The following is a 12,621-nucleotide window of genomic DNA, read 5'->3' on the forward strand; positions in this document are numbered from 1 at the left end:
ATTCTCCTTCTTGGGTACAATGAAGAGATTCGAATAAAACCCCAGCCCCTGTTCCAAAACTGGAACTGGCATAATTACTCCATCCAACTCTAGATCTGAAACACATTTCAGAAATGCTTGAGCTTTCACTGGATTTACTGGGACACGGGAAAGAAAAAATCTCTTTGCAGGAGGTCTTATCTTGAAACCAATTCTGTACCCTTCTGAAACAATGTTCTGAATCCAAAGATTGTGAACAGAATTGATCCAAATTTCTTTGAAAAAACGTAATCTGCCCCCTACCAGCTGAGCTGGAATGAGGGCCGCACCTTCACGTGGACTTAGAAGCTGGCTTTGCTTTTCTAGAAGGCTTGGATTTATTCCAGACTGGAGATGGTTTCCAAACTGAAATTGCTCCTGAGGATGAAGGATCAGGCTTTTGTTCTTTGTTGAAATGAAAGGAACGAAAACGATTATTAGCCCTGTTTTTACCTTTATCCTGTGGTAAAAAAGTTCCTTTCCCACCAGTAACAGTTGAGATAATAGAATCCTACTGAGAACCAAGTAATTTATTACCCTGGAAAGAAAGGGAAAGTAGAGTCGATTTAGAAGACATATCAGCATTCCAAGTTTTAAGCCATAAAGCTCTTCTAGCTAAAATAGCTAGAGACATAAACCTGACATCAACTCTGATAATATCAAAAATGGCATCACAGATAAAATTATTAGCATGTTGAAGAAGAAGAATAATATTATGAGAATCATGATCTGTTACTTGTTGCGCTAAAGTTTCCAACCAAAAAGTTGAAGCTGCAGCAACATCAGCCAATGATATAGCAGGTCTAAGAAGATTACCTGAACACAGATAAGCTTTTCTTAGAAAGGATTCAATTTTCCTATCTAAAGGATCCTTAAAGGAAGTACCATCTGCCGTAGGAATAGTAGTACGTTTAGCAAGGGTAGAAATAGCCCCATCAACTTTAGGGATTTTGTCCCAAAACTCTAATCTGTCGGACGGTACAGGATATAATTGCTTAAAACATTTAGAAGGAGTAAATGAATTACCCAAATTATTCCATTCTCTGGAAATTACTTCAGAAATAGCACCAGGAACAGGAAAAACTTCTGGAATAACCACAGGAGATCTAAAGACCTTGTCTAAACGTTTAGATTTAGTATCAAGAGGACCAGAATCCTCAATTTCTAATGCAATTAGGACTTCTTTAAGTAAAGAACGGATAAATTCCATTTTAAATAAATATGACGATTTATCAGCATCAACCTCTGAGACAGAATCCTCTGTATCAGAAGAATCATTAGAATCAGAATGATGATGTTCATTTAAAAATTAATCTGTATAAAGAGAAGTTTTAAAAGACTTTTTATGTTTACCAGAAGGAGGAATAACAGACATAGCCTTCTTAATGGATTCAGAAACAAAATCTCTTATGTTATCAGGAACACTCTGAACATTAGATGTTGATGGAACTGCAACAGGTAATGGTACTTTACTAAAGGAAATATTTTCTGCATTAACAAGTTTGTCATGACATTTAATACAAACAACAGCTGGAGGAACAACTACCAAAAGTTTACAGCAGATACACTTAGCTTTGGTAGTTCCAGCACCAGGCAGTGATTTTCCAGTAGTATCTTCTGACTCAGTTGCAACGTGGGACATCTTGCAATATGTAAGAGAAAAAACAACATATAAAGCAAAATTGATCAAATTCCTTAAATGACAGTTTCAGGAATGGGAAAAAATGCCAGTAAACAAGCGTCCAGCAACCAGAAGCAACAAATAATGAGACTTAAATAAAGTGGAGACAAAATTGACGCCCACATTATTTGGCGCCTAAATGCTATTAGCGCCAAAAATGACGCCACATCCGGAACGCCGACATTTTTGGCGCAAAAAACGTCAAAAATGACGCAACTTCCGGCGACACGTATGACGCCGGAAATAGAACATTTTTTCCGCGCCAAGAAAGTCCGCGCCAAGAATGACGCAATAAAATGAAGCATTTTCAGCCCCCGCGAGCCTAACAGCCCACAGGGAAGTCAAATTTTAAGGTAAGATAAAAATGATATATTCAAATGCATTATCCCAAATATGAAACTGACTGTCTGAAATAAGGAAATGTTGAACATCCTGAGTCAAGGCAAATAAATGTTTGAATACATATATTTAGAACTTTATAAAAAAGTGCCCAACCATAGCTTAAGAGTGTCACAGAAAATAAGACTTACTTACCCCAGGACACTCATCTACATGTTGTAGAAAGCCAAACCAGTACTGAAACGAAAATCAGCAGAGGTAATGGTATATACATATATAAGAGTATATCGTCGATCTGAAAAGGGAGGTAAGAGATGAATCTCTACGACCGATAACAGAGAACCCATGAAATAGACCCCGTAGAAGTAGATCATTGAATTCAAACAGGCAATACTCTCCTCACATCCCTCTGACATTCACTGCACGCTGAGAGGAAAACCGGGCTCCAACCTGCTGCGGAGCGCATATCAACGTAGAATCTAGCACAAACTTACTTCACCACCTCCATAGGAGGCAAAGTTTGTAAAAATGATTTGTGGGTGTGGTGAGGGGTGTATTTATAGGCATTTTGAGGTTTGGGAAACTTTTCCCCTCCTGGTAGGAATGTATATCCCATACGTCACTAGCTCATGGACTCTTGCTAATTACATGAAAGAAAAGTAAATTGGAAAGTTGATTAAAATTAAAAGTCCTATCTGAATAATGAAAGTTTAGTTTATACTAGACTGTCCCTTTAACAGCTTTGCTGTGGTGCTCTTTGCCTCCTCCTGCTGGCCAGGAGGGATATTCACACTAGCAATTGGAATTACTTTGTGGACTCTCCATGTCTTAGCAAAGAAATACTTCTCACCACAACATTGAGTTCATCCTTTTATTTTTAATTTAAGCATGTGTAAGATAAAATAAAAAACGTTTCCACATTCTCACCACTACATTGTCACATGGATTGCATACATACAGCTCATGTTGCTTTTCCATGGGATTATAGTCTGCATTACATTAGTTTTGTTTCTAGGCTACCTTTAAATCCAGCATCTACCTGATATAATATTGATGGGTCAGCAATTAATTTATCATATAAATATGTATGAACTAATCCTTTAATCCTGCAGGTCTATGTGCATAGATGCTTTTACTATAAACAGTTTCAGCCTAAGGCCTAGATTTTCTAAAGCTGTAATTTTTAGCATCTGACAGTAACAAAGGACTACTTTGACTTAAAGGGACATAAAACAAGTTGGGATAGAGACAAAATATAATAATAATAACTTTACTGCAGTGCCTCGCATTAACCCTTTTGTTTAAGTTTCCGAATTGTACAGCACTAACTCCGCCCACACAATTCCTTTGGTAGAATGCAGCCCTGTAGAGTCATCTGCTGGAGCATGCCTAGAAGCAAATAAGCTCCTGTGAAATACAATGCCTGTGTTTCTGATGCTAAACACTGATAAGGGGGGTGGATCAGACTACTCCAGACAGCATGGCTATGTAACAATTTTTTTCTTATTTTTGAAAATTATTTTAAAATACTTGCCAGCAATTTTAAACATTTTTTTTTATGCAAAGTATTTTTATTTAATTCGCCCTTTTAGGATATGCACAGATCTCAAAATGTTTTATGGCACTTTAAAGTAAATAAATAATAACAACAACAAAGTCAAAATTAAACTTTGAGTCTGATGACTAGCTACTACTGAGTATGTGCAAAATTTAACAGTGTATACATGTACAAGTCTATGATTGGCTAATGGCTGTCACATGATAATGGGGAGGTAAGTGAAATAGAGGAACATTTTGAAATTACAAAATAATATATATGCTCATTTGAAAGTGTTATAGCCTTTTTATTACATATTTGTTGATTATGCAAGTTTACTGTATATTTTCGTTAGTACAAACAACAAAAAACTACAACCTAGGACTAAAGTGGGCTTCAAAAGAATAAGCTACCTAATTAATGCATTTCAAACATAATGTGGAATAACCAAAAATGTATTAAGTTAATTGGAATACATTTCTAAATAAATTTAAATAAAAAATAATAGGCTCACCTCGGAATATGGTGAAGAACTAGAATACTTTAAAAACAGGTGTAGACTTTTTTGGGTTTCTAAATATTTAAACTGAATATAAATGGAAAAATGTCACTCTGGTTGGCAACACTTGAGTCGTTAGAGACACCTTTGTATACTGGTAGATTATTTATAGGAAAATTAATCACAGTTCAAAAATATTTTGTGCAAGAGCAGCCTCTTTTAGTTGTTACAACGAGAGAAAAAAATATATAAAAAAGTTTTCTATTCTTATTTTAAATAAAGAAAATTATATAAATCATCTAAATTTTAGATACACACTGGTTTAAAAAATAGGCTTCCATCAATATGTATTAATAAAAATAAATGTTCCAGAGAACGATAATAATCATAAATATGACAGATAGTAAACTGATTAAATGTAAAAAAACATATCCGACATTGTTGCCAAACACTACCCCAAGGCATTAAGGGATAAAGTAATAAATTATAAATTCCATACATGGTTTAAATGGATTAAAGGGACAGTCTACAACAGAATTTTTATTGTTTTAAAAGATAGATAATCCCTTTATTACCCATTCCCCAGTTTTGCATAAACAACAGTTATATGAATATACTTTTAACCTCTGTGCTTATCTTGTATCTAAGCCTCTGCAAACTGCCCCTTTATTTCAGTTCTTTTGACAGACTTGCAGTTTAGCTAATCAGTGCCTGCTCCCAGATAACACTGTGCTTGGGCACGTGAAGTTATCTATATGAAATACATGAACTAACCCCATCTAGTGGTGAAAAACTGTTAAAATGCATTCTGAAAAGGAGGTGGCCTTCAAGGTCTAAGAAATTAGCATATGAATCTCCTAGGTTAAGCTTTCAACTAAGAATTACCAAGAGAACAAAGCAAAATTGGTGATAAAAGTAAATTGGAAAATTGTTTAAAATTACATGCTCTATCTGAATCATTATTTTGGCCTAGACTGTCCCTTTAACCGATTTTGGATATTTTTTTATGAAAATTAAGATTGAGAGATTATAAATAGTGCAAAAAATAACACAGGCATGTTGTAAGCAATTGTTTTATTTGGACTTGGTGATAGCCAATCCTATGAGGCCAGCTAGTCCTGCAACTCCTAGAGCCATTCCACCGACTATAGCCATGCCGACAAGCCCATCTGAAACAGAAGAATGAAAAGATACATGAATGCTAAATAATTGTATGTAACTGCAATGATCAAGAATACTAACTGTTACCGGTTGTTGGTGCTCGAGTCCTACTGATGCTGTCACAACTGTACAATATTATTCAAAGGATTTTAGAACACACCAAGTATGTCAGTCACAGTTCTAATGATACAATATCACTTTATTCTGATACATGCAGATAATATCACAGGACCCCAACATACTAGGAAAAAGGCCACACATCTGAAAGGACTTAGAGGCACTGTAGTCAATTGTTCTTTTTTCATACCAAAAAAAATGTGTTTTTTTGAAAAATGCATGTTCCTGTCCTGAATAAACAGCCATTTTATTGTAAGGCTTCCATGTGTGAGTAGAGGAAGCTGCTAACCCATAGCATAATATACAACTAATAATGGAGTATTATTTTAAAGGGATAGTCTAGTCAAAATTAAAATTTCATGATTCAGATAGAGCATGCAATTTTAAAGTAACTTTCTAATTTACTCCTATTATCAAATTTTCCTAGTTCTCTTGGTATCTTTATTTGAATGTAAGCTTAGGAGCCAGCCCATTTTTGGTTCAGCACCTGGGTAGCGCTTGCTGACTGGTGGCTACATTTAGACAATCAGAAAACGCTACTCAGGAGTTGAACCAAAAATGGGCCAACTCCTAAGCCTACATTCCTACTTTTTCAAATAAAGATACCAAGAGAACAAAGAAAAAATGATAACAGGAGTAAATTAGAAAGTTGCTTAAAATTGCTGCTCTGAATCATGAAAGTTTAATTTTGACTAGACTATCCCTTTACACAGAAACTACAATAAAACAAAAATTGATAAATGATGCAGACTGATACTGTGAAGAATAAATTTACTTCATGATAGTTCAAATAGATCAGGGCTTACCAAATTCATGGCTCTATAAAGTACATAAAAAATTGTGGCTAATAGCAATATTTTTGGGCCATGCTTTGCCTCATTTAGCTACCACCATATGTTGCTCTGTGCATTAAAAAACAGAATTTATTCTTACCGATACATTTCTTTCTTTTGGAGAGTTCTTAGGTGTCCATAGTATGTGGGATATATTTCCTGCCACTAGGAGGAGGTCAAGAACCCTCAAAGAGCTTTAATTCCTCCCACCTTGTCTCCCCACTCAGTTTACATATAGCCGAGCAGAGAAAAGTTAGGAAAGACAAAAGAGCAGGGATAAGAGGTGCAAATAAGAACAGTCGCCCATATAGCAAAAAAAAAAACAAAAAAACGAAAAAAAAAAAAACACGGCAGGTCCTACATCATCTGTAAGAAAGAAATTTATTGGTAAGTATAAATTCTATTTTCTTTTGTAAAAATTATGAGAGTCTATAGGTGTCCATAACATGTGGGATACAATACCCAAGCGGAGAGTCCATGTTAAGGATGGGTGGGACAAAATTATGGCAGTTCCTATTTGCTGGACACTGAAGGACTTTCCTGCCAAATGCAGCTTAGGAAGAAACATAAAAAACAAAATGGCAAAATTTAGAAAAGGTTTGGAGAAAAGACCAAGTTGACGCCTTGCAAATCCGTTCCAAGGAGGCCTCATATTTGAAGGCCCAAGTAGTAGATACAGACCTAGTAGGATGTGAGCTCTTAAATCTCTTGAACTGGCACAATAAACCAGAAATTTCTGCTTCAATCTGGAGGCCATTAGATCTATTTCTGGAAGACCCCACCTCAGGACTGATTGATCAAATGCGTCCTGATGAACAGACCATTCTTCTGGATGGATTGATGACTTAGGTAATCTGCCTCCCAATTGTTCACTCTGGGAATGTGAATGGCCAATAGGGGGTGCAGTGATTTTCCTCTGCCCAAGACAGATTGTGAGATACCTCTTGCATAGCTAAGGGACTTAGAGTCCCTCCCTGATGTTTGATGTACACCATGGCAGTGACGTTGTCTGACTGGAACCAAATTAATTTTTCCTGTTTGAGAGGGGGGCAAGACTGTGGGGCTCGAAGAATCGCACAAAGTTTTAGGATGTTGATAGGTAACCTCATTTCCTGAGGGGACAATACTCCCAACGCCCTCTGGGACTCCCAAACAGCACTCCAACACATCAGACTTGGGTCCGTAATGACTATGGTCCAGATAGGCCGAAGAAAAAAAGCTCCAAGGGTCAAATAGGGACTTTCCCTCCACAATGAGACCGGTAGTTTGACTGTAGAACTGCGCTCTATCTGTTGTTCCAGATGGAAACAATCTGTTTGAACACAGTTGAAGCTTTAACAATTGGAGAGGATGAAAATAAAAGCAAGCAAAAAGTACAGCGTCTGACACTGCTATCATAAGACCCACTAATTCCATACATTGTGCTACAGATGGGGAACAACCCATCTGTAGGGAAAGACATGCAGACTGAAGTTTGGTTCTGAAAGGATCTGTGAGAAATAAGTGCATTTGAACTTTTAGGGACATTGATTTTCTATCCATGTTCCTGAAGGAAAGTTACCATTATGTGGGTATGAGCAGTAGCTAGAGAAAGAGAGCTTGGAAAAAAATATAATTCAAATAATGGGCAATGGAGATTCCCTGAGCTCTGATCACTGCTAATAGAGCCTTTAATAACCTTTGCAAAGATGCAAGGGGCAGTGGCCAGACCGAAGGGGAGGGCCACAAATTGGTAATGTCTGTTCAGAAAATAAAATCTTAGAAACTAGAAATGATCATTGTGAATTGGGATGTGCAGATATTTATCCTTTAAGTCTAGGGTTGTCATAAATTGACCTTCCTGAACTAGAGGCAAAATGCTACGGATCATTTACATTTTGAAAGAAGGTACACAAACTAATTTGTTCAGAGTCTGTAGGTCCAGGATAGGATGGTAGGTGCTTTCCATTCTTTGGGACAATGAAGAGGTTTTAATAAAATCCCTGTCCCTGTTGAGAGATTGGAACAGGTTGGATAACTCCCATGTCCTCTAAGTCTTGAGCACATTGAACAAAGGCAGCCGCCCTTACAGGATACTTTTGAACGTGAGACAGATTAAACCGTTCCCAGGGAAGTGTGGTGCAAAAGCCTATGAGATACCCCAGGGATCCTGAATGGATCAAGACCAGGTCTTCTGAAATCAAATCAATCTGCCCACTACCAGAAGATCTTCTGGATAAGAAGCTGACCCTTCATGCAGATTTCTGATTTGAATTGGGCTTTTCGGTCGATTTATTCTTAGACCAAGAAGATCCAAGCCTCCAGGAAAACTTGGAGGATTCAGATTTCTTGTTGAATGGGGACTTTGGATCTCTAGGGGAGCAAAAACATAATTTATGCTTACCTGATAAATTTATTTATCTTGTAGTGTATTCAGTCCACGGGTCATCCATTACTTATGGGATTATATCTCCTTCCCAACAGGAAGTTGCAAGAGGATCACCCAAGCAGAGCTGCTATATAGCTCCTCCCCTCACGTCATATCCAGTCATTCGACCGAAACAAGACAAGAAAGGAGAAACCATAGGGTGCAGTGGTGACTGTAGTTTGAATTAAAAATTTAGATCTGCCTTAAAAGACAGGGCGGGCCGTGGACTGAATACACTACAAGAGAAATAAATTTATCAGGTAAGCATAAATTATGTTTTCTCTTGTTAAGTGTATTCAGTCCACGGGTCATCCATTACTTATGGGATACCAATACCAAAGCTAAAGTACACGGATGATGGGAGGGTCAAGGCAGGAACTTTTAAACGGAAGGAACCACTGCCTGTAGAACCTTTCTCCCAAAAACAGCCTCCGAAGAAGCAAAAGTGTCAAATTTGTAAAAGGTGGAAGCCACAGCTCTAGTGGAATGAGCTGTAACTCTTTCAGGAGGCTGCTGTCCAGCAGTCTCATAGGCTAAGCGTATTATGCTACGAAGCCAAAAGGAGAGAGAGGTAGCCAAAGCTTTTTGACCTCTCCTCTGTCCAGAGTAAACGACAAACAGGGAAGAAGTTTGACGAAAATCTTTAGTTGCCTGCAAATAGAACTTCAGGGCACGGACTACGTCCAGATTATGCAAGAGTCGTTCCTTCTTTGAAGAAGGGTTAGGACACAGTGATGGAACAACAATCTCTTGATTGATATTCCTGTTAGAAACTACCTTAGGTAAGAACCCAGGTTTAGTACGCAGAACTACCTTGTCTGAATGGAAAATCAGATAAGGAGAATCACAATGTAAGGCAGATAACTCAGAGACTCTTCGAGCCGAGGAAATAGCCATCAAAAACAGAACTTTCCAAGATAACAGCTTAATATCAATGGAATGAAGGGGTTCAAACGGAACACCTTGAAGAACTTTAAGAACTAAGTTTAAACTCCACGGCGGAGCAACAGTCTTAAACACAGGCCTAATCCTAGCCAAAGCCTGACAAAAGGCCTGAACGTCTGGAACTTCTGCCAGACGTTTGTGTAGAAGAATAGACAGAGCAGAAATCTGTCCCTTTAACGAACTAGCAGATAAGCCCTTTTCTAAACCCTCTTGTAGAAAAGACAATATCCTAGGAATCCTAACCTTACTCCATGAGTAACTCTTGGATTCGCACCAGTATAAATATTTACGCCATATCTTATGGTAAATTTTTCTGGTAACAGGTTTCCGAGCCTGTATTAAGGTATCAATAACCGACTCCGAGAAGCCACGCTTTGATAGAATCAAGCGTTCAATCTCCATGCAGTCAGTCTCAGAGAAATTAGATTTGGATGATTGAAAGGACCCTGAATTAGAAGGTCCTGCCTCAGAGGCAGAGACCATGGTGGACAGGACGACATGTCCACTAGGTCAGCATACCAGGTCCTGCGTGGCCACGCAGGCGCTATCAGAATCACCGATGCTCTTTCCTGTTTGATCCTGGCAATCAGTCGAGGAAGCATCGGGAATGGTGGAAACACATAAGCCACGTAGAAGACCCAGGGGGCTGTCAGAGCATCTATCAGCACCGCTCCCGGGTCCCTGGACCTGGATCCGTAACAAGGAAGCTTGGCGTTCTGGCGAGACGCCATGAGATCCAGTTCTGGTTTGCCCCAACGATGGACCAGTTGAGTAAACACCTACGGATGGAGTTCCCACTCCCCCGGATGAAAAGTCTGACGACTTAGAAAATCCGCCTCCCAGTTCTCTACTCCTGGGATGTGGATCGCTGACAGGTGGCAAGAGTGAGACTCTGCCCAGCGAATTATCTTTGAGACTTCTAACATCGCTAGGGAACTCCTGGTTCCCCCTTGATGGTTGATGTAAGCCACAGTCGTGATGTTGTCCGACTGGAATCTGATGAACCTCCGTGTTGCTAACTGAGGCCAAGCTAGAAGAGCATTGAATATTGCTCTTAACTCTAGAATATTTATTGGGAGGAGTTTCTCCTCCTGAGTCCACGATCCCTGAGCCTTCAGGAAGTTCCAGACTGCACCCCAACCTAGAAGGCTGGCATCTGTTGTTACAATCGTCCAATCTGGCCTGCGAAAGGTCATACCCTTGGACAGATGGACACGAGAAAGCCACCAGAGAAGAGAATCTCTGGTCTCTTGATCCAGATTTAGTAGAGGGGACAAATCTGAGTAATCCCCATTCCACTGACTTAGCATGCATAACTGCAGCGGTCTGAGATGCAGGCGCGCAAATGGCACTATGTCCATTGCTGCTACCATTAAGCCGATTACTTCCATGCACTGAGCCACTGACGGGCGTAGAATGGAATGAAGGACACTGCAAGCATTTAGAAGTTTTGATAACCTGGACTCCGTCAGGTAAATTTTCATCTCTACAGAATCTATAAGAGTCCCTAGGAAGGAGACTCTTGTGAGTGGTGATAGAGAACTCTTTTCCACGTTCACCTTCCACCCATGCGACCTCAGAAATGCCAGAACTATCTCTGTATGAGACTTGGCCCTTTGAAAGCTTGACGCCTGTATCAGGATGTCGTCTAGATAAGGAGCCACCGCTATGCCTCGCGGTCTTAGAACCGCCAGAAGTGAGCCCAGAACCGTTGTAAAGATTCTCGGGGTGGTAGCCAACCCGAAGGGAAGAGCTACAAACTGGTAATGCCTGTCTAGAAAGGCAAATCTTAGGTACCGATAATGATCTTTGTGAATCGGTATATGAAGGTAGGCATCCTTTAAGTCTACCGTGATCATGTATTGACCCTCTTGGATCATGGGTAGGATGGTTCGAATAGTTTCCATTTTGAATGATGGAACTCTTAGGAATTTGTTTAAGATTTTTAGGTCCAAGATTGGTCTGAAGGTTCCCTCTTTCTTGGGAACCACAAACAGATTCGAGTAAAACCCTTGCCCTTGTTCCGTCCGCGGAACTGGGTGGATCACCCCCAATACTAAGAGGTCTTGCACACAACGTAGAAATGCCTCTTTCTTTATTTGGTTTGCTGATAACCTTGACAGATGAAATCTCCCTTGTGGAGGAGATGCTTTGAAGTCCAGAAGATATCCCTGAGATATGATCTCCAACGCCCAGGGATCCTGGACATCTCTTGCCCAAGCCTGGGCAAAGAGAGATAGTCTGCCCCCCACTAGATCCGTTTCCAGATAGGGGGCCCTCTCTTCATGCTGTCTTAGGGGCAGAAGAAGGCTTTCTGGCCTGCTTGCCCTTGTTCCAGGACTGGTTAGTTTTCCAGCCCTGTCTGTAACGAGCAACAGGTCCTTCCTGTTTTGGAGCGGAGGAAGTTGATGCTGCTCCTGCCTTGAAATTACGAAAGGCACGAAAATGAGACTGTTTGGCCTTTGACTTGGCCCTGTCCTGAGGAAGAGTATGACCCTTACCCCCAGTAATGTCAGCAATAATTTCTTTCAAGCCGGGCCCAAATAAGGTCTGCCCTTTGAAAGGAATATTAAGCAATTTAGATGTCACGTCAGCTGACCATGATTTAAGCCATAGCGCTCTGCGCGCCTGGATGGCGAATCCGGAGTTCTTAGCCGTTAGTTTGGTTAAATGTACAACGGCATCAGAAACAAATGCATTAGCTAGCTTAAGTGCTTTAAGCTTGGCCATAATCTCATCCAATGGAGCTGTGCGAATGGCCTCTTCCAGAGACTCAAACCAGAATGCCGCAGCCGCAGTGACAGGCGCAATACATGCAAGGGGCTGTAAGATAAAACCTTGTTGAACAAACGTTTTCTTAAGGTAACCTAACTTTCTCCAACATAGGTGTGTCCGGTCCACGGCGTCATCCTTACTTGTGGGATATTCTCTTCCCCAACAGGAAATGGCAAAGAGCCCAGCAAAGCTGGTCACATGATCCCTCCTAGGCTCCGCCTACCCCAGTCATTCTCTTTGCCGTTGTACAGGCAACATCTCCACGGAGATGGCTTAGAGTTTTTTAGTGTTTAACTGTAGTTTTTATTA

At 39.9% G+C, this 12,621-nt stretch overlaps 1 protein-coding gene across 1 annotated transcript in view; it reads right to left on the minus strand.

The window, feature by feature from the left end:
• Positions 1 to 3,861: 3,861 nt before the first annotated feature.
• Positions 3,862 to 12,621, minus strand: part of FIS1 (fission, mitochondrial 1) — a 231,324-nt gene continuing 222,564 nt past the window's right edge. Inside the window, exon 5 of the mRNA XM_053718341.1 lies at positions 3,862 to 5,243. Within this exon, the coding sequence (XP_053574316.1) occupies positions 5,149 to 5,243 (95 nt within the window). The 3' untranslated portion in view covers positions 3,862 to 5,148. The remainder of the gene's footprint in view (positions 5,244 to 12,621) is intronic.

The sequence above is a fragment of the Bombina bombina genome, chromosome 6 (genome assembly GCF_027579735.1).
Source record: "Bombina bombina isolate aBomBom1 chromosome 6, aBomBom1.pri, whole genome shotgun sequence".
NCBI lineage: Eukaryota > Metazoa > Chordata > Amphibia > Anura > Bombinatoridae > Bombina > Bombina bombina.